Source organism: Cyprinus carpio, chromosome B18 (assembly GCF_018340385.1).
Source record: "Cyprinus carpio isolate SPL01 chromosome B18, ASM1834038v1, whole genome shotgun sequence".
NCBI lineage: Eukaryota > Metazoa > Chordata > Actinopteri > Cypriniformes > Cyprinidae > Cyprinus > Cyprinus carpio.
Window position 1 is genome coordinate 17,656,052 of NC_056614.1, and position 19,559 is coordinate 17,675,610.

The 19,559-nt window shown below is 36.6% G+C and overlaps 1 protein-coding gene across 4 annotated transcripts in view; it reads left to right on the plus strand.

Moving 5' to 3' along the window:
* Window positions 1-19,559, plus strand: part of megf11 (multiple EGF-like-domains 11) — a 102,374-nt gene that overhangs the window by 21,387 nt on the left and 61,428 nt on the right. For all 4 annotated transcript variants that reach the window (XM_042744119.1, XM_042744118.1, XM_042744121.1 and 1 more), the window contains 4 exons: window positions 1,933-2,056; window positions 5,960-6,061; window positions 6,590-6,690; window positions 14,209-14,301. In XM_042744119.1, coding sequence (XP_042600053.1) covers window positions 1,941-2,056; window positions 5,960-6,061; window positions 6,590-6,690; window positions 14,209-14,301 — 412 coding nt within the window. In that variant the 5' untranslated portion in view covers window positions 1,933-1,940. The remainder of the gene's footprint in view (window positions 1-1,932; window positions 2,057-5,959; window positions 6,062-6,589; window positions 6,691-14,208; window positions 14,302-19,559) is intronic.

The following is a 19,559-nucleotide window of genomic DNA, read 5'->3' on the forward strand; positions in this document are numbered from 1 at the left end:
TAAGAAGCCTTCAAAGGGTGACTGTGTAAATTAACCTTTTTACAGAAATGAACATGACTTCAGTCTCTGCCTTTGAATGAACTGTTATATAGTGGAAGTGAAATCAATATTGATTTTCTCTCACACAAGAATGACCCGTGAAGACCTTTCAATGGTCTCAGATTGGCAAGTGAGTGAAGCGAACAGATCAGATCAGGTATACAGTCCAATAGGGATGTAACGATTCACTCAACTCACGATTCGATTCACGATTTTGATTTCACGATTCGATTTTTAACAAAATGATAGTTGAAACAAATTATAAATTAAATGTATCCTTTTTGCTATTGCTTGGGAAAAAATGCTGTACATTTCTTTGTGAAATTGAAATATAACTATAATAATATATTAATATAGCACTTGCATATTATTGCTCTTTTGTTGGTTTTGATTGCTTCTGTTGTCCTCATTTGTAAGTCGCTTTGGATAAAAGCTTCTGCTAAATGATAAAATTTAAATAGAATGTAAATAACAAAACTAAATTGAAATTTTAAAACAAACCCCAAATCAAATAAGTAACACAATAAAATAAATATCTTCATATTAACAAAATGAGGCTTTTTCTGTGCTCTTTCCATTTAAAAGGGAGGCAACCACTGCATTTTAATCATGATCGAAACAAAGATGCTGCATATATGCAACATGAGCAGTTTTTAATTTAAATTAGATAGTATAATTTAGAAATTTTGAATCAAAAATAGAATGGTTTGACTTCAGTCTTGTGAAACTACAGTATACATTAAAATATTTGCATTAAACAGCGGACGAGCTGAATGAGACGCAGATTCACTCTCTGCCAGCAGGTGGCGCTTAAAGTGTTTCCTTGGTTTCTGCTGTAAACGAAGCAGCGCTGCACTTATGAACTTTAATATGCATTATACAGAGGCAAGATGAAAAGAAAAAATACCATCTAAAGTTTTCTAAAGCCAGTAAGTTCCCCTCAGACATGCATTCATATAAACTCTTACCCCTAAATGAATCGCGATTTGTTTAGCATCTCAACCGATTTGAATCGTCACATATTTGAATCAGTTCTCAACTGGTTCGTGGTTAATCATTACACCCCTACAGTCCAAACAAAGTGCAATATCATAAAAATGTCACAAACACACTCACCAGGACGTTAACTGTCGTAATAGTGCTTCTTTTCTGATCATATATATTAGAGTTGCCTAGAATCAAGCAAACTGTTGTTCTTGTGTCCTTCTGTGATACCGCCTGCCATTTAACATAATCAGTGCTTTCACGCTTCACTGGCCCATGCTTGAGCAGTGTGCCATTCACGTGCCCTTCTACATCTGTCTCTGTCATGTCAATTCATCACACACATGCTCATCTCCCATCATGTGTCTAATGAAATATCTTGACAGTTTAAACAAACGGTTCACCCTGTGTGGTCTTAAAGAGTCCTTCATCACTGTCATGAGACTAATATCCTGTGCTAAGTGTTACAGAACATACACAGTCACACAAATATGCGTAAATATATAATGTGCATGAAGACCAGAAGAATGAATCTCACAATATTTGGACATTTTGAGGTTATTAAGTAAATATTGTGTAAAAAAAAAAAAACATTTTGTAAACATCTCATTGTATTAATTAAATTGTATTAGTCTGTATCACACACATTTCACACCCTTATATCAGCCATCTGCCACCACACTTTGGTTATTCACCCATTTCGGTCAGCTGATAACAAAGACACATGGTCACGTGCTTATCGAATACCTGTAACATTTCTTGATATTATTCTTTAAAAGTCATCTCTTTTCACTGCACTTCCAAGAATGTTCCAAGGGCTCCAATTCAGAAGAATGATAAAGGACAAAAAGTGTCCTTGTCTCTTTCTCTCTCACTCTCTCTCTCTTTTTCTCACTCTCTTTCTCTCAGGAGGAGTCATGGGGCCGGTACGGGCCTACCCATTAGCCCTGCCTGTGCTGGCTGTTCTGGGCCTCATTATCAGCGCATGGAGCCTCAACCCAGATGACCCCAATGTCTGCAGTCACTGGGAGAGGTGAGAGAGAGGCACTCTTCTGTGTTAAACTCCGTTTTACCTTCCGTTTATCCATTGCGGGATTCACACAGTGTAGTTATTCCTCTCTGACATGCCAGAAGGATGTTTTGGTCAAAAGAGAATTTTAACTTCATGGAGAAGTGGTTTATGTCTGTGTGATTGTTTGAGTTTTAATGGATTGTGACAATGTTATCGGTAATAAAATAATAATGGCTGTAATAAATGAATGAATCAAATTTGAATTACATTTGTTTTTTTTTTGTTTAGTGTTTGAATATTGTATATTTTATTGATTATTAATAATAATTATTTTTAATAATAATAATATTCAGATTACTATTGCTACTACTACTGATAGTATTGTTATTGCAAAACTACTATTGCTACTACTACTGATATATGTATATATATATATATATATATTTTTTTTGATTTAGTATATTTATATTTATATTTATGAGGAGTTCAGATGCAAATGCTCTAAATGCCACTGGAATTTTCTTCTAAAATTAGCATTTTTATCAGGCCCCTATATTTATGTTCAGTTATTTCACTGTAATTGAAATAAAATTACTGAGCCTAAACATAGTAGCCTGATAAAAATGCTCATTTTAGATAAAAATCGCAGGTGCCTCTTAGAGGCTTTTGCATCTGAACTCTTCATATATATATATATATTATATAATTACATTTTAAACTTTATAAACAATGTTGTGATGCTGCTCACTGGCTACTTATAATTTAAAATCGTTCAACTCCTACAGCCAAGCTACTTTTTTGAAAAAGTAGTATAAATTAATTATTAAATATGACAATCTCAGTTAGGGGGACTACATCTAACTTGAACAGATACATTTACAGCAAATAGACTAGAATACACCCTAATTTATGTAACTGAGTTAAAAACATAGCACTGAGCATTTCATTTAATATTTTGTGAATTGGTGAGTTTTGAATCAGTTCATGTATTTAAACAGTCCAAACAAACTGATTCACTAGAATTCACTTCATCTGACAGAAAGGAAAAGTTGTACTGTATGTATTCTCTTAAAGGTGCTGTAAGATTTTGACTCTACTAAAGCATAAAAATACCATAATATGTTTGCAGATATTTAAGAAACATTCTAAGTTAACATACATGTTCATCTGAAAAACAATGCTACAGTCAGGTATTCTTCTTTGTGAAACTCGCCCATTGCCAGTTTACCTAATTGTATTTCGGCACCCCGGGTTGCCAGTTGGTGGAAAACACAGTGTATTTCATTTCATTCATTGTCAAGTGCTCCCGTTCCTGTTTGTGTCATCAGTCTGGCAACCTGCATGTACTTCAAGTCTGAGGAGGAGGGGCCGGGTGAAAAAACCCTCTCCAATATTTTGAATTTGGACTGCAATACCTAGTTCAACCACTCGGTGTCAATCCTACATACAGCACCTTTAAGTGCCCTTCTATACATTGGCAATACAACAGTTGAATGTGATGTTAAATACGACTTACTGTGTTTGTCAAGCTACCTGCTACTTGCTGAAAAAATGCTTATTACTAAAAAAACTATTTAACAACTGGGCTATAAAAAAATTAGTCAGATTAGTACTATAAGAAGTGAGGCTACTAACTTACATTTTTTTGTAGCTTAGTTTTTCAAAATAGTGTTGATTTTGTGTCAAGTTAATGCCCAATGTCAAGTTAGGTGAATTCCCAACACTGATTGCTGAAATATAAAGTTGTTTTGTAACAGATGCATACTTGTCAGAATAAAACAGAATACTTGAATGGATATTTGATGAAAATGTAGTGGATAATAGTGGATAAACTTTTGTTCTGTATAAGGTGGGATGTAAGTGGTTATGAGTTGTTTGGATTATTCGAAAAACACAAACGATGTGTAGTTCTGTTCTGTTATCTCAGAGATTTAGGGGATTTACATTTGTTTGTTCCTGTATTGACTGTATTCACTTTTAATGGCACAGCTAAAGCGATGTAAAGGATTGTGTTTGGGAGTGTTGATCGGGTTACACTTGCCTACAGGTATTAGGTTCAGTCACTAAACTCGCAAAACAATATTGATGTTCTTATTATTAACCTTGTAGTATGTGTGTATGTGTGTGTATGTATGTGTGAGAGAGAAAGAGAGAGAGAGAGTAAGGATAAGTTGCTAAAATAAAGCAGGCAGAACAGCATCCAGTTGACCAGAACAATCTGTTTTGACTGAACCTATTGCCTGAAAAATTATTGTTTGTAAATGGTGTTATCAGTTATGACAAATAAGCAGGAGCAATTGCCTCTACAGAGGGCTACAGAGATGAATGAGTTTTAGCATTGCTTCCCTGAATATTTCGGAGCTTTAATGTCATTTTGTTGGCAATAGTTTTGTAATGTTTTTTCAAGGAAGTTAAGACAAAACATCTCGTTTTTCTAGATTCACTGTAGCTTTGGAAGGGAAGTATTATGCTAGTCTTGTTATTAGAGATAACAAGTTGTTTTGAACTTCAAGCTAAATAGATGGATACTTGTCTGAATATTACATTTGAGAATTTTATGTTTTTTTTTTCTTTGGATACAGTACCTTCACGGTACAGTTAATTATAGACTTGAGACCAGCAAATTCTTTGTCTCTCTGCAGCATAATCATGTTTGGGCAATTTCAGGTAGGGGTCCCCACAGCAAGTTGTCACTTTTTACTCTAGTGACTGTTTCTTGGGGTAGGTTTATTGCTGTTTATGCAAATTGTAAATGTACAAAAAAGCTCAAACTTTGCACTGTTAATGCCCAGGACCAAAGATGGTACTCATAGTGTGCAGGAGGATTGACCTTATTTATTGAGTTATTTTTGCTGCTTTAAAGGCCTTGAACGGTTAAATACACACACTTGTATGTGTTAAAATGCTTGACTTTGCAAGTTTCCTCGTAAACACAGTAGGTCTTAAGTGAAAGCAAACAGCTGAGAAATAAAACACGTGTAACACTATATTGGATCTCGGAAGCTCTTAAAGTGACAGCAGTCTAATATTCCTGCTGTCTGTCATTCATGTTAATCAAACAACAAAAGAGAGAAAATCTCACTGCTCTTGACTAAATCACATTTGTAGTTTTAATAAGAAGACATATATATTTAATTTACACAGTGAAAAATGTTTTTATTCATTAGATAACATTTAATTTAGGCTAGTATTAGTTTTTTGTGACTGACATTGGTAACAAGAATTATGAAATTTCTATTATGTCATATAGCAAATATATCTATATTGTGATATATATTGTTACCGTAAAATAAAAATATTCATACCGTGATATAAGATTCTTGTCATATCGCCCACCCCTGAATAGTGGGGAATGTTGTCTCCCTACATGGGCTAAGATGTTACAATGCCATTTCTGCAAAATGAATAAATATACAATAAACTAATTATGTATGCATTTAATGCACTTTACAACAGAACTATGTAAGGAATCAAGCTATATATTGGCCCACCTGGTTCTTAACCAGGGAGCCAGGGCTTATGAGGGGGCCAAGGGGCCACAGGATGACTTAATTCTTTTATATGCTCAAATCATATTTAATTTTACCCTCAATAACTATTACTTTTATTGGGACATTCCAAAATCAGATTCTTGAATTTTGTGGCATCACAAAACTCATAATTTAATTGATTTAATATATACACTCCCAGTTTCTGTTAATAAAATTTTTATTTGTAATTACAGGAAAAGTTTCAGAAAAAGTATTAGTATTTCCCCTCGATATGGGGCCTTTTAATATTGTATTGGACAGTGGGGGTCTTCAAGTCTAAAGGGTTGAGAACCAAAATGTATTTCAACAAAGCAAAAAAAAAGAAAAAGAAAAGAAAAGATTTTAACATAAGAGCGAAAGATTTAAATTTCTTCTTGGTCTTTTTTTCTCTCAGCTACGCAGTGACTGTTCAGGAGTCCTATGCTCATCCTTTTGACCAGATCTACTACACCAGGTGCACCGACATCCTCAATTGGTTTAAATGCACCAGACACAGGTGAGCATGACCTTGAACTTTGAACTACAGTTGTCACAATTCTGCTGCATGGCAACAAGCAGCACTCTCCTACTAGACACATAAAAATCAAGGTGCCGGTGTGCCAGAGTCTTTATTACCAAGTGTTAATGTTACCAGCCGTGATTGTAGTTGTCAGAGTCGGGATGGAAGTGGCCGTTAGACTGTCATCCGACATTACATTGGTTTTAATTGCTGCATTAAAGACTTTATCATCAGTGTCCCAGCTAAAAACTGTGGGTTCAATGAGTCACTGTGATGCAGTGTTGCATTCAAAGGTGAGTTGTCCTTCACTGAACGTGAAAACTTTTCCTTAGCTCACCTTAATTATGTTTATTTCTCCCCTTTCCACCTCTAGGGTGTAGCTTGGATTAGACACAAATAGAGAAGCTAATGGTAGCCAGGTGCATACCATAATGTCCTTGTGTCTCTGCCCTTGTGGAGTTCACCTGCCAGGTTATTGATGTTCATGCTTTCTCTTGAATCTTTGTGTACGTGTTTGCATCTCAGGACCAGCTACAAGACAGCTTATCGGCGCGGGGTGAGGACCATGTACCGTCGGCGTTCTCAGTGCTGCCCTGGCTACTTCGAGAGTGGAGACTTGTGTGTCCGTGAGTGTCTTTCATATTTCGCTGGCTTATTTCCTCTTAAATCAGCACAGTTCAATTTCTCTTTCTTGCAAGTGGTTATGAGCACAATAAAAGCATTCATCTGCTTGAGCAATGTCCTCTTAAGCCTTGAACCCCACTCCTTTCTCTGGAGGCATTTATCAAAATCTCAGCCATCTTTGAGGCATTTTTGCAAATGCATAATCTAGGCATAATTTGTGAATTTCATTACTGGTCCTACTCATATTGGGTTTGCTCATATTTTCCGTTTTAACACTGCCAGTACGCCATTACAACGGCGTTAATAGCATTCAGTTATCGCTCATTTTTAGAAAAAAGAATCTTGAGTGATTCACTGCAAATACATTGTCCTAATTCCTGCCGTTCCAGAGATAATACGCTAATTAAGGAAATAACAACTTTCCCTTGCTGTGGTCTGAATGATAGATTTTAGTGATTATTTTATGAGCAGTGAATGTCAAAAATGTCAGCTTTTATACTAGTTTATTGTCATTTGGCGCTGCCAAGACTGTAAATGCGTGCTTTGTTTCTCAGGATTGGTGATTGTGTAGACCAGACTCATTATTCTTTAATGTGTTTTAATCACGAGTGAGCGAATCCTGTCAGTCAGCTCAGACCTTTGGCTCACACAGTTCAGCGGTTGTTTGACAATATGCAAAAATCTCTGCGTGAAAGGACCTCGCACAGGACCGTGTCAAGGTGATGAGGTAAATGACAGTCTTACCGAGCTCCAGGGAGAGGATAAAAATCAGCACACGTAGCTTAAGAGCAAATGGGATTTGATGCCCTCACAGCTACTCGGCATTATTAACAAGAGGGAGGGACGGGCTTTCTAATGGATGTCTGTTTCTGGATGGATGGCTAACTATGGACAGCTATGTCTGCATGAAACTAATACCTGTGGTCATGTTTTTAGGCTTCAAATATGTAAGGTTATGATAAGTGCATTCAGTCTCAACTCAGTGTCCACTACTAAAGCATCTTGACGTTAATAAGCATAATGTTATGTAATTCTTCAGCCTGTGCGTTTTAAATGGACTCCCATGAGAATGAAAGAAATTAACAGCCTACATTAAATTGTGATATGAGCCGCTGTAGTATTCAGCTCTGCAGGAATCATAAAACTTTACTTCAGTTCAATTTTATGAAGAGAAGAGGATGAGCTGCGGATGGTGTGGATGGTCGAAATGCTGATTACTAACCTGCGATGCTGCTATATGAATTCACACTTATTCATAATTAATTTTCATTTTAATTTCACCGTATCAAAGAGAATTTTACAATTTACCATAGAACGAGCCATGAGACCCAGCAGCTGTTTTGCTGTCTTCATGTCACAGGGACCTAACCAGCATTGTCAGTCTTTGTAGTTTGATTTAAAAGCCTAGTCATTTACATATGCCACAGAAAACACTTTTTATGATCCAAGGACATTTTGCATTTTTCGGTTTCACACCTCGCTCTCATGACAGCAGGTATTGAGCAATTTAATGTTTCAAGCAGTTATTTAATTGATATATTTGCTCACACAGTTTCTCTTTTTAGCTTTGAAAGGATTAATTCATCCAAAACTGAAAACTCTGTCATTTACTCACCATCCTGTTTATTTCTTTGGTGGAACATAATATAGTTATTTACAGCACAATGTCCATTGTTCACTTTTTCCCCCTACTTTTTGATTTTCTACTTATACAGTATATTATAATATAATATAATATAATATAATATAATATAATATAATATAATATAATATAATATAATATAATATATAATGGAAGAGAGCAGCATGAGCATTCTTCAAGGTTTTTCATTTTGAAATGCAGAGAAATAAGAAAATAAATAAAGGTGTAGAATAGTATAATGTGTAGTGTAGATAAATTTGGGTGTTATTTTAATTTTGGTGTTGATTGTTTTTTTTTTTTTTGGTTAAATTTTCTTGTTGACCAAATCCTCTTGAATTTTTTTAAATGAAATTTATAATATTGAACAATAACTGCCAAAAGAGAATAATACATGCATTGTAACCCTCTTGTAAATCAACAGCTTGTTCACCAGATGTTGTTCTTTCATTACTAAAGGTCATTGTAGAAAGGAGGAGGTTTCAACAATAACCTTATGGCTGAATGCGAGTGACCATGGTCTGTTGAAGATAAAGTTGATCTCGTGTTTCTGTCCTTATTGAGTGGGATTGTGTCCAGCTCTGTCTGAAGCCTGAAGGCACTGCTAACAACCATGGGATTAGGTGCAGCTGGGATAGGGATCAGTTTTGACATTGTCTGGTGGTCTGAGTGGGAGAAGGCAATGACAATAATCAATAATGTTCTCATTACCACACAATAGCTGCAACAATTTCATGTTAACAGTTGTTGCTGTAATGGAACCACACCATCTGTGGAGAAGATGGTAGGCATAATTTTTTTCCCCTCAGTGACCTCATGGTATGTTTATTGCCTCTGTGCTGTTTAAAACGTGGCTGAACATGGAGTTGACCAAAATATACTTTATAAAATGAGTAGCTCAAAATCTGATTGGTAAAATAGATAAAATCAGTTGTTTGTGCACAATGATGTTATCTAATATGCAATCTTTTAGGCTAATTATTTGGCAGAAGAATTGTTTATTGTGAATATTAAAGGGATAGTTCACCCAAAAATAGAAATTCTATCATTAATTACTCACAAATCAAGATATTTTTGATGAAATCCGAGAGCTTTCTGACCCTGCATAGACAGCAAAGAAACTACCACATTCAAGGCCCAGAAAGTTAGTAAGGACATTGTTAAAATAGTCCATGTGACATCAGTGGTTCAACCTTAATTTTACTAAGCTACGAGAATACTTTTTGTGCGCAAAGAAAACAAAAATAACAACTTTATTCAACAAATTCTCTTCCGTGTCAGTCTTTGACGTGCGTTCACAAGAGCATCATGTTTTCTTTGAGCACAAACAGTAATCTCGTAGCTTAGTAAAATTACATTTGAACGTGGTAGCTCTGTTGCTGTCTATGGAGGGTCAGAAAGCTCTTAGCTTTCATTAAAAATATCCTAATTTGTATTCTGAAGACGAACATAGGTCTTATGAGTTTGGAACAACATGAGGGTGAGTAACTAATGACAGAATTTTCATTTTTGGGAGAACTATCCTTTTAATAAAAGCAATTATTTACTGAGCATTTTCTTGTTGCTCTACTTTGCATTTTATAAAAGCAGTAAACCTCTAGAGGCTGTGTGTTACAGCTGTTTTACTTAAATACCTCATTGTAAAGTACTTCATTAATTTATTTAATTTCTGGACTTTTGTCTGTATTTGTTAGACATTTAGTAAATAGTGCACAGGCCAGAGTTGGTGGCATACATTTGTTACCTGTACAACCATGAGTGAAGAAACACTTCTGTACAAAGTCTTCAACAAATGTAAACTGTTACAAATATTTATTCATCTATGATTTCCAGGTATAATTTAACCTTGTACTGTATGTGAGGTGCTACCAATAAGTCTAATAAGGAGTTTTTGTGCAATGGTGTGGTCACCTTAGAGAGGTCTGTGGGTTTTCGGGGTTTTTTTTTTTTTTTTTTTTTGCTGTATCTGCTCTGAGAATAATCCTACTGCTCTCACTGGCAGGATTAAAAGCTTTGTAGAACTAGCTATGTTCATTTCGCCGGGACAAGAAAAGGTATTAAAGCCATTTTCATTACATATATGTGGATCTTTGCTTTTCTTCTCAATCGGAACACCTCAGGGTTTATCCTCTCATGTGGGCCTTTTATGAGCTGCTTTCCTAGTAGAATCAGTCCCTTGTGCATTAGCTGCATTTAAAGGCATAATTCATTAATGACCTAAACCAACACAGCCTAGGTGACATGTTTGCGGGATGCCTTCTGTGTCCATAGGGAGGTCAATCAAACAAGACTTTTTCTTGTTTTATGTGCCCGAATCATGTGAGTCGTTTAACCTGCATGCACTACTCCTATCAATCCCGAACTGTCAGTGGACTTAGTAGTGAAGAAAGCCAGTGAGACTGTTCCTCTCATAACACCAGCACTGTTTTTGCAAGTGTGGATTGTGCATTTAATGTCGAGAAGGCGATCTTGCTCATACTGAGCAAAAATGACTTTGCTTTTGCAGAAGGAAGCCGTACATGGAGCCAAAGCAGTTTACACCATCTGGTCAGAAGAGTCTCAAATAGTTAGTGATGCAGTATTAATGATGCTATGTGCATGCTGCAGCTTCTTGCTGGAGAATTAAATGCTCTAATAAAGTCCCATGCACCATCGCAAAGCAGATTTCACATCTTCGTTTTAATGACGGATTAGATGTTTGATTCCAAATCCTGTTTTAGGTTTGTTATTAAAAAGTGAATACACTGTACTAGGATATAAAGCAGATCCTTTATGATAGATGCATACAGTAATAACCTTGGATTATTTAATATGTTAAATGATTGACTGATTGTCAAACTGTATGTTTAAATCTTTGGCCTGATGAGTATTCGGTGTAATAATGCATGGCAATTACAATTAGCTCTATTGTTACACGGTATAATAACGCCAGTGTGTAATGAGATTAGCCTTTTATCGAAATGAAAGACGTAATTTTTCACCACAGCCTGCAGACATAGACTTTTTCTGTGTAGAGGGAAGAAGATTCATTGTATTTTAATTAAAATGCAGGACCTATTTTCTGAAGTATTATAGACACGTACATCAATTCATCTCTCGGGAGAAGGCACGCTTTATCCTTTCACCTACGTTACATAAATTAATTTTAATTTGCTGAAAAGATGTGACAAATTAGCATTTCATCTCTGTTGTCTGATCAGAAATTGCTGATTGTAACAAAAATCAATCATTTCATCACCAGAGTTTTTTAAACCTCGCTTTTGAGCACGTTGCGTGGCTTCATTGATTTCAAGAAGTCAAATTGATGTCTTTGTCAGCACAAAATGCGAAGCATTTTTGTTTTTTCTTAAGCTGGAGGAGAACTGGCATGCTTGAATATCAGGTTCTCAGTGCTGTGTAAATCCATACTGCATTATTTGCCAGTGGCAGGTTTAGCATTTTCTGTGTGTGGAGCATTTCTGCTCTAAGCACCATCCTCTGGGTATTTGGGATTCTCCCTCTCTCCCATCCCCTTCCTGTGCTTATGTCCAATATTGAAGGCCCAGGTGAAGGCTGAAAGAGCAATAATCTATAGCCGTGCTGGCCTGGAATGAGGGCAAGTCCTGCCTCATCCTTTACCTAATGCAGCCAGCTTTAGTGTGTGCCAGAATCAAAACATGCACACACATTAATTCACTCTTATGAGCGTGATTTATTTGCATGCTCAAAAATGTTTATATTCATTCTGAAAGGCTCGTCTCAACTTTTTCAACCAAGAAGGCAATTTGCAATGTCTGCATACAAACAACTTCTGGCACTTTTATGGAGTTGACTTTTCTTTCTTTTTGATATGTGAAGGTCAGATTCACTGTGAGGTGTAAATTATTTTTTTTTTAACTCAGATTCTCAATTTTATTCAGATTTTAGCTATGAAAATCCATTATAATATTTACATTTCTATCAATATTGTCAGACAGCTGTACTGTCATTTCCATCACAACCAACAATTTTGCCCCATAATTTAATTAGATGTGATGTGCTAAGAAAACAAAGAAAAGTCAAAGTAAATACTATGAATATTGTTGGATCTGTGAAGAATTGCTGATGTTCTAGTCACTATTCTATTATTAGTGCATATGTACATATGCATGTATGTAACTAATGGTTGTTATTTAATGGTTAATAGAAAAATTAAACTAGTGGGAGTGTGATTTTTTCACATAGTATAAAAGTATCCATAGCTGATTGGTATAGGAACCTTAATTTGTGTACAGTGCATTTTAAATACATAAAATCATACTCTTTTTTTATACTTAAAAATATAAGAAATCTGCAGCCCTTTCCCTCCATATAAAAATGCATAGTAATATTTCAAAACAATTTACTGGTAAAAACCAGATTATCATAAGCACCACAAAATGTGTGGGCAGCTTTTGCCAAAATAATTCACTGTTCCCGAAGTGTTGACATTTAAGATTTGTGTCATACTCCGGGGCTCCTGTGAACGTGACAGAACTTGAAATATAGCTCCTTACTGAGTGGCTCTTGTGTGGTTTGGAGGAACACATTGGAGTAGAAGGGGGAAAGAAGCCCAAGTACCAATCCCTTAGTTCACTCAGGATTGATTTATTCAGATTAACACACACTCCACTGTATTGCTATATAACACTTTATGAGAACCTGAATTCATTACCTTTTGAGTTTGTGTTTAGGTTAGAAAAGGTAAGGGAAGACGTCTCTCACTGTTTCCCAAGAGAATCATAATGTGCGTATTAACCGGACAAGATACATGCTGGTCATCACATTGTGTTTATCAGGTTTCTTTCAACAAAATGCATGACTGGCCACATTAACTTTCTGTTATTTAACCTTCACATATTTCATGGTCAAAGATAAGGACATACCATAGCATCTGACACTTTTTGTTACCTTCTTCACGCTAAAATCTGTAGAAGTACATTCTCTCTTCCTCCTATACTTGGAGAGTCACTGCTGATTCCAATCAAAGTGAATTGTTCCAGAAGCTTTGGGGGTCGACTGTTTCCTGACTCCGATAAGAGCCTGTCGGTTTGAGTCCTGCTGGCCAGGTGACCTTCACTCCCTTAAGCATTATTCATGCTTAACGCTTATATATTTTCCCTCTAATTCATCATCCTGAAAGAGTAAAAAAAAAAGAAGACTGGCAAAAACTCCATGTAGGTCATTTTATAATGTGTCCGAATCCAAATATCTGACTGAATGTGAGGGCCCAGGCAGGAATACTAATGCTATAGACAATCAATTGGATGCTGTGTTGTTCAATAGGAATGATCAAGAAAACTGCACACTTCGTAAACAGCATGAAGGCTGGCTGGCGCTGCTTTAGAGTATTGTGGCAAAGTGCAGGCTGATCAAATTTGGAGGGATTTACAGCTTGTTTCCTTGTGGCTGTGGCTGCTTACGTCGGCTCGTTTTGCACTGAACAACCGGTTCATGTGATAAACTGAGATGTTGACCAAGGGCTCAATCTCTTAGGAAATCGTTTTGCTTGTGGTCAGAGTGAGCATTTTAAACGTGCGACCATAAGAAGGGCTTTGCACTGTGTTCGACAGCACTAGCGAGGAGGCATCGGTGACAGCCATCTTTGGAAAATGGCCAGTGTAGTCATTATCCTCCATATCAGCACATCAGCAGACATTTGCAGGCGGCTAAATTATGTCTTGCGGGAGGTCCAGACCTGCAGTGTCTGGATAGCATCCTGTGATAATTCACATTCCTGTCTTATGCAAGATGCATTCAACAACTTATTTGTGTTTGGACCTCAAGCTCCATTTATTTTCTGCAAAGTGTTTTGCCAGAATCCTTTTCTATTTCTGCAGTGTTTAAAGCATTCTTTGTCTTCCTGTTCTTTTCTCTCTGATAGCACGATGTACCGAGGAGTGTGCCCATGGTCGGTGTGTGTCTCCTGATACATGTCAGTGTGAGCCAGGCTGGGGAGGACTGGACTGCTCTAGTGGTGAGTTCACTCTCTCATTAACTCTGAGAGCACAGTTCACTTCATTAAGGCCCTCTCACTCTCACATAGTTAATGGCTGCACCAGTCCCCAGACGCTGCTGCAAAGCTACCATGTTTCTCACTTACTCGCTCCCCTCTCTTCTTTTGCCAGCTGTATTAAAAAGTAAAGCTGGAAATCATGGAGGACGAATGAGATGCGCAATCATGCAGTTGCATTAACAAGTTACTTCTTCAGCTAAAGCTCTGGGAGGAAAAAACACTATTTTGATGAGTTTCTCTGACTATGGAATTGTTCCATGTTTTGCCAATTTGCTAATTGTGCCCAAAATAGTGTATTATCCCATTTATAACATAGCTACTTGACACATATGTAAATAAATAGACAAAAAAATTGTTGAAAAATGAGCTGAAATATTTTATTAGCTTTTTAAATGCAAATCTGCCGCAAAGAATCACTGCTCCTAACAAAAGGCATTGACTTTATACAAGATGGACGTTTGAGGCATACTGTACACTTGTATCACTAATTATACACCGTATCACTAATTATTTATGCGGTTTTCACCGCATAAATCAACATGAGGACTTGAATTGTTATTTGAGAAGGAGGCATTTTAAAATCTTAATTTTTTACCTTAAATCTATAACAGTGGCATTCTGGCAACAAGATGAACACTTCAACAGTATTACCACAAGCCTACTATAAATACTGAATTTCTCTGGTTTCATTTTACAGTAAATATGCAAAATGATGGTAGCTGTTTTTGAATGAGTATTCCAGAGAGCTGTGTAAAAAAAAAAAAAAATAAAAATATATATATATATATATATATATATATATATATATATATATATATATTGGCTTTTTTATATATATTTGTATTTATTTTTTTCTAATTTTATTTAGTATATATAAATAATTTAATGGTTATTTTGACTCTGGTATATATATTATTTTTATCATTCATTTTACATTTATTTCCACTCAGTGTTTTGCATACATTATACAGACCACAATTACAACATCAAATTACTTGCTTCACGTATAGGATGTAAATTCATCATGGTTCATTTAAAATCTAAATGTGAAATCCAATGATGAATTGTTTTGTCCAAAATAATTGTGCTTTTTTTTCTCTGTTTGATTGACAAGCTTGTCATGTGAAGTATTTAAAGTTTGACAGTGACAGCAACAATTGCTTGCTTATTGTTAGAAAGTGTTCTGAAAAATCAATATACCAGTGAAAAGTATGTTGTCTCTTGCTGCATGTTCTGCCATTTTTATATAAAATATATATAAAACTGTTAATACTACTATTTTAAAATCTAATCTAAATTCATTGTTGACTGTTTTGATTATTGTTTATCAGTTTTATTGATTAGTTGTTCCAACCTTATTCAATACAAAGCTAGTCAGGGTGATAGATGACAGATGGACCAATGAATGGAAGAGTGGATGGTTGAATAGATGGGTTGATTGCTGGATTGATAGTTTGATGGAGGTGGGATGGATGGATGGGGTGGGTGGATAGGTGAATGGATAGATGGATTAGACGAAGCTGGCCTGTTTTCTTGCCCCAGTACTTGGTGAAATGGTCTTTATCATAATTAAAATGATAAGTAGTGCACAGGGTGGAATCAATCTGCATGTGAAAAACAAACAGACTGTCATTGGATCCTCAAGATGAATTGGTTAACAGGCCTTTACCTCAATGGCTGAAACATTGCGGGACAAAATAGGAAGCCATCGACATTCACTCTCTAATCAACTAAATGATGAAAAAGCAGGTAGTAGGAGAGACTATGAGGTTGAGAAAGAAAGAGGTATCGACTTGTTTAATATTTATGTGTTGAGGAACTTGAAGGGAAAAGGGACAACAAACTAAAGCTCTTTCATGTGAGGAAAAGCTGGGGCGCAAACTTCTTGACCTTGCTGATCTCTGCTGAAGTAGGCACATTAATGTCTGTCATTTTTGGTCCAGCATTGATAACTGATGTACAAGCTCTCGTCAATGTACATGATGCTTATTTTCTCATTCAAGATGTGTTTTGATCTGATTCATTAAGATTCGGCTGGGTTGTGGCTCACTCGCTGCCCATATTTACCAGTGAATGATGGTTATGGAAGGCTGTGTATGGATCTATGGGCATTTTCATTAACAAAGGAGCCATTTCATTATTACCAACAGTCTGTAAATCACCAGCTTTCTTTCGGAGGCACCGGTCACAGTGAAGGAGGCACAGACACCACCGGCACTAATGACCTAGACTGATTTTCTATATTGCACTTTACACATTAGTTTTAGCAGGGTTCCTTGGTGGGCAACAAAGGAAAGGAACCCACCTCTAAAGCTCAAGATCCTCCCCTGAGTATCTCTGTCTGAGGACCACGCATTCTTCTGAGCAGGTGCTGTTCTGTACTAATCCACCTTATTAAAACGGACCTGGTGATTGAGACAGAAGCATTATTCATAACTTTTATATTTCCATACCGGGCGTTAGGCCAGGCTTTTTCATTTATGAGCTTTCATCTGTAGAAATGAGGAATGGGAGCCAATTTTTAAATTAAATCTGACCTCTTTTTTCACTCGTACATAAATGGTGCATCTTTTTTTTTTTTTTTTTTTTTTTTGCCATTCAAGGTAAATTTCTCTTCTCCTGCTCTCTCTCATGAGTGCTGGGAACGTCGGCTGTCCCGGGGTAGATTCTGTCATCACATTCAAAGGTCCTGCGAGCGAATAGAGACAAATAGTTATAGATCGTTAATCACAATCAGGGCTTTGGGTCACTGGCACAAATGCCTGCCGGTTGAGTCAATGAGAAGGCATGAGAGTGAGATAAAGCCGAGTATTATGTGCATGCTAAATGAATGGAGTATATAGGATAATGCTACGCAATAGGGATGATATGGTTATGAAAAACTGAGCTGCTTTTGGGCAACTGAAGAGCTTGAGAGTTGAAGTGACGAGCTTTGCGCTGACGCTCTGGAGCAGCATCAAAGAGGCTGGCTGGCGTTACTGGAGCAGCACCCACTAGGAGCCTGCTATTTGGGTCAGAAATGAAAACTGAAAGGTGGAGCTTATCGCCAGGATGAAGGGATAGAAATGAAATGAAAGAATGAGAAAGAGAGGAAGGGAGGTGAATAGAAGTGGCCTGTCATTTCACTCCCGCTGAGGTCAATCTGCCATTGCCTAAAGACAATGTAGCCGTCACGTTTGTCAGACTGCAAATGCGAGATATAACCTCGGACCGTCCCGGAAGCTTCAGGTGCTAAAAGTCGCTGCAAGGTCATCAGCGACATAAATGCTTTCACACAAATCCGAATTATGCTCTTACAGTGAAGCACTTATCTGACGCAGTCTATTTCAGATTCCAGTCTCAAATTTATTTCTGCTGCTTTGGTAACAGGGTTTCATTCTATTTGATAATTTGTTCAAAGCATGAGAATTAATGGTGGACTGGAGGACCAAAGAGAATGCTGAGTTTGGGGAGTTTTTCCAGAATGCATCTACAGATTTCTCCATTTCATATTGATTAGCCTGGGGTGAGGATGGATGTTGCGTAATAGATTTTGATACAGTATCTCAGCAGCTGCAGTCTTTATGATGGTTACATCTTCTTCAGTCTCTAGCTTGTCATTATGGCCTGAAACATGCATGCCAGTTTGGCACAAAGCTTTTATTAAATATGAATAAACATGGAAATAAGTGCTACATCCACATCAACATACATACATATATATTTTATTCTGGTTTAGCGCAGTCAATCAAATCTGTCTGTTCAGGGCATGGGCTAGCACTTGTAGCAGTGGCATGCAGTGAAAGTCTGAAATGGGGAGGCAAAGCTGCCTCTATACAGTAGGTGTTTGTTTAATGATGTATGCATGTTCTAGAGATATGTTTGATGTTTGCAAAGTTTCCAGGTCAAAAGCATTTACTTTACACATAGGACTATCAACAAGCAACGAATACTGTAATATTTTGTAAGCCAGCGGTTTTCAAATTGGGGACAGCCAAAGCTGCATTTATTTGATAAACAAAAAATATAGTGAAACAGTAATATTGTGTTATTGTGTTATATGTTATTAGGATTAAAAACGTAATATATTTTAAAATGTAATTTATTTCTGTGTTGCCCAAACTTAATTCAGCAGACATTATTTCAGTCTTCAGTCTCACATGATTCTTTGAAATTATTCTAATATGCGGATTTGTAAAATTTGTGGATGCTTGGCATCAAAGCGTTTAAAAGGTTTTCAGGCTGTTTATCTTTTCACTTCACTTTATGTTCACTTAAAAATGATTTACTTTGATCTTATATTATTTTGCTTGCTTTATTTTTTAAATAATTATATATTTTTTAATATTCTAATATTATTTTTCCAGTTTTATTTTGCCTTGTCTGTCCTTTTCAGTAAAATTAATTCCATTAAAAACTGTATTTACTGAAATAAAACAAATAAATTGTTTGTAGATTAAATGCTTGTAAACATTATTTATTTATTTATTTATTTATTTTTTGCAAATTGTAAGTGAACTGTGCGCAGTGCTAATGAGATTCTCTGTGAAGTTACACAATATTTCATGATTTTTTTCCCCGCATCGCCCAGTCAGGGTGTAGAGTGGAACATTTGCATTGCAGAATATTATTGTCAGATTCTGTGGCAGCTTGACTGCCATGGCAACAAACAGCAGGACCTATTGGCAACTGAGCAAATCATTATTTCATTTTAGGTGAAAATAAGCGGTTTAAGAGTGACAGAGCACCGTCTGATCAGCGTTTATGTACGAATCATAGCAATCGGTGCTTTATTTTTAACACTTCACTTATCTCTTATCTTTTATCTTCTACACTGTTATTCAGATGATTCATTTCAGATGGGAATGTACGTACTGTGATGCAGTCCCTCGGATTGACTGTTTGCTTGAGCCAGATTGTGATGGTAGTTGTGTAGCGCACTCTCAACTAATGACTTGTAATGGCAGTTGTCTTGGGAAGTGTTTAGGAGCCAGTTTTTCCACATTAGTGCAGATTGTGACGATATGAAAGAAACGTGTGCGGGTTTGAAGGAAGGAGAAGTGGAAGGGAAGGGGTCGCAGGGGGCCTCGGGGCTCACCTGCTCACGACACCTCATTTATCAACAGAGGCCCTCAAACAGATGGTGCCATTCCAGATCCGCACAAGTACGCTGACATGATACGCCATCAAAGGGAGAGAGTGAATTGAACCTACCTGAACTGAACTTTGAATTTAATAGA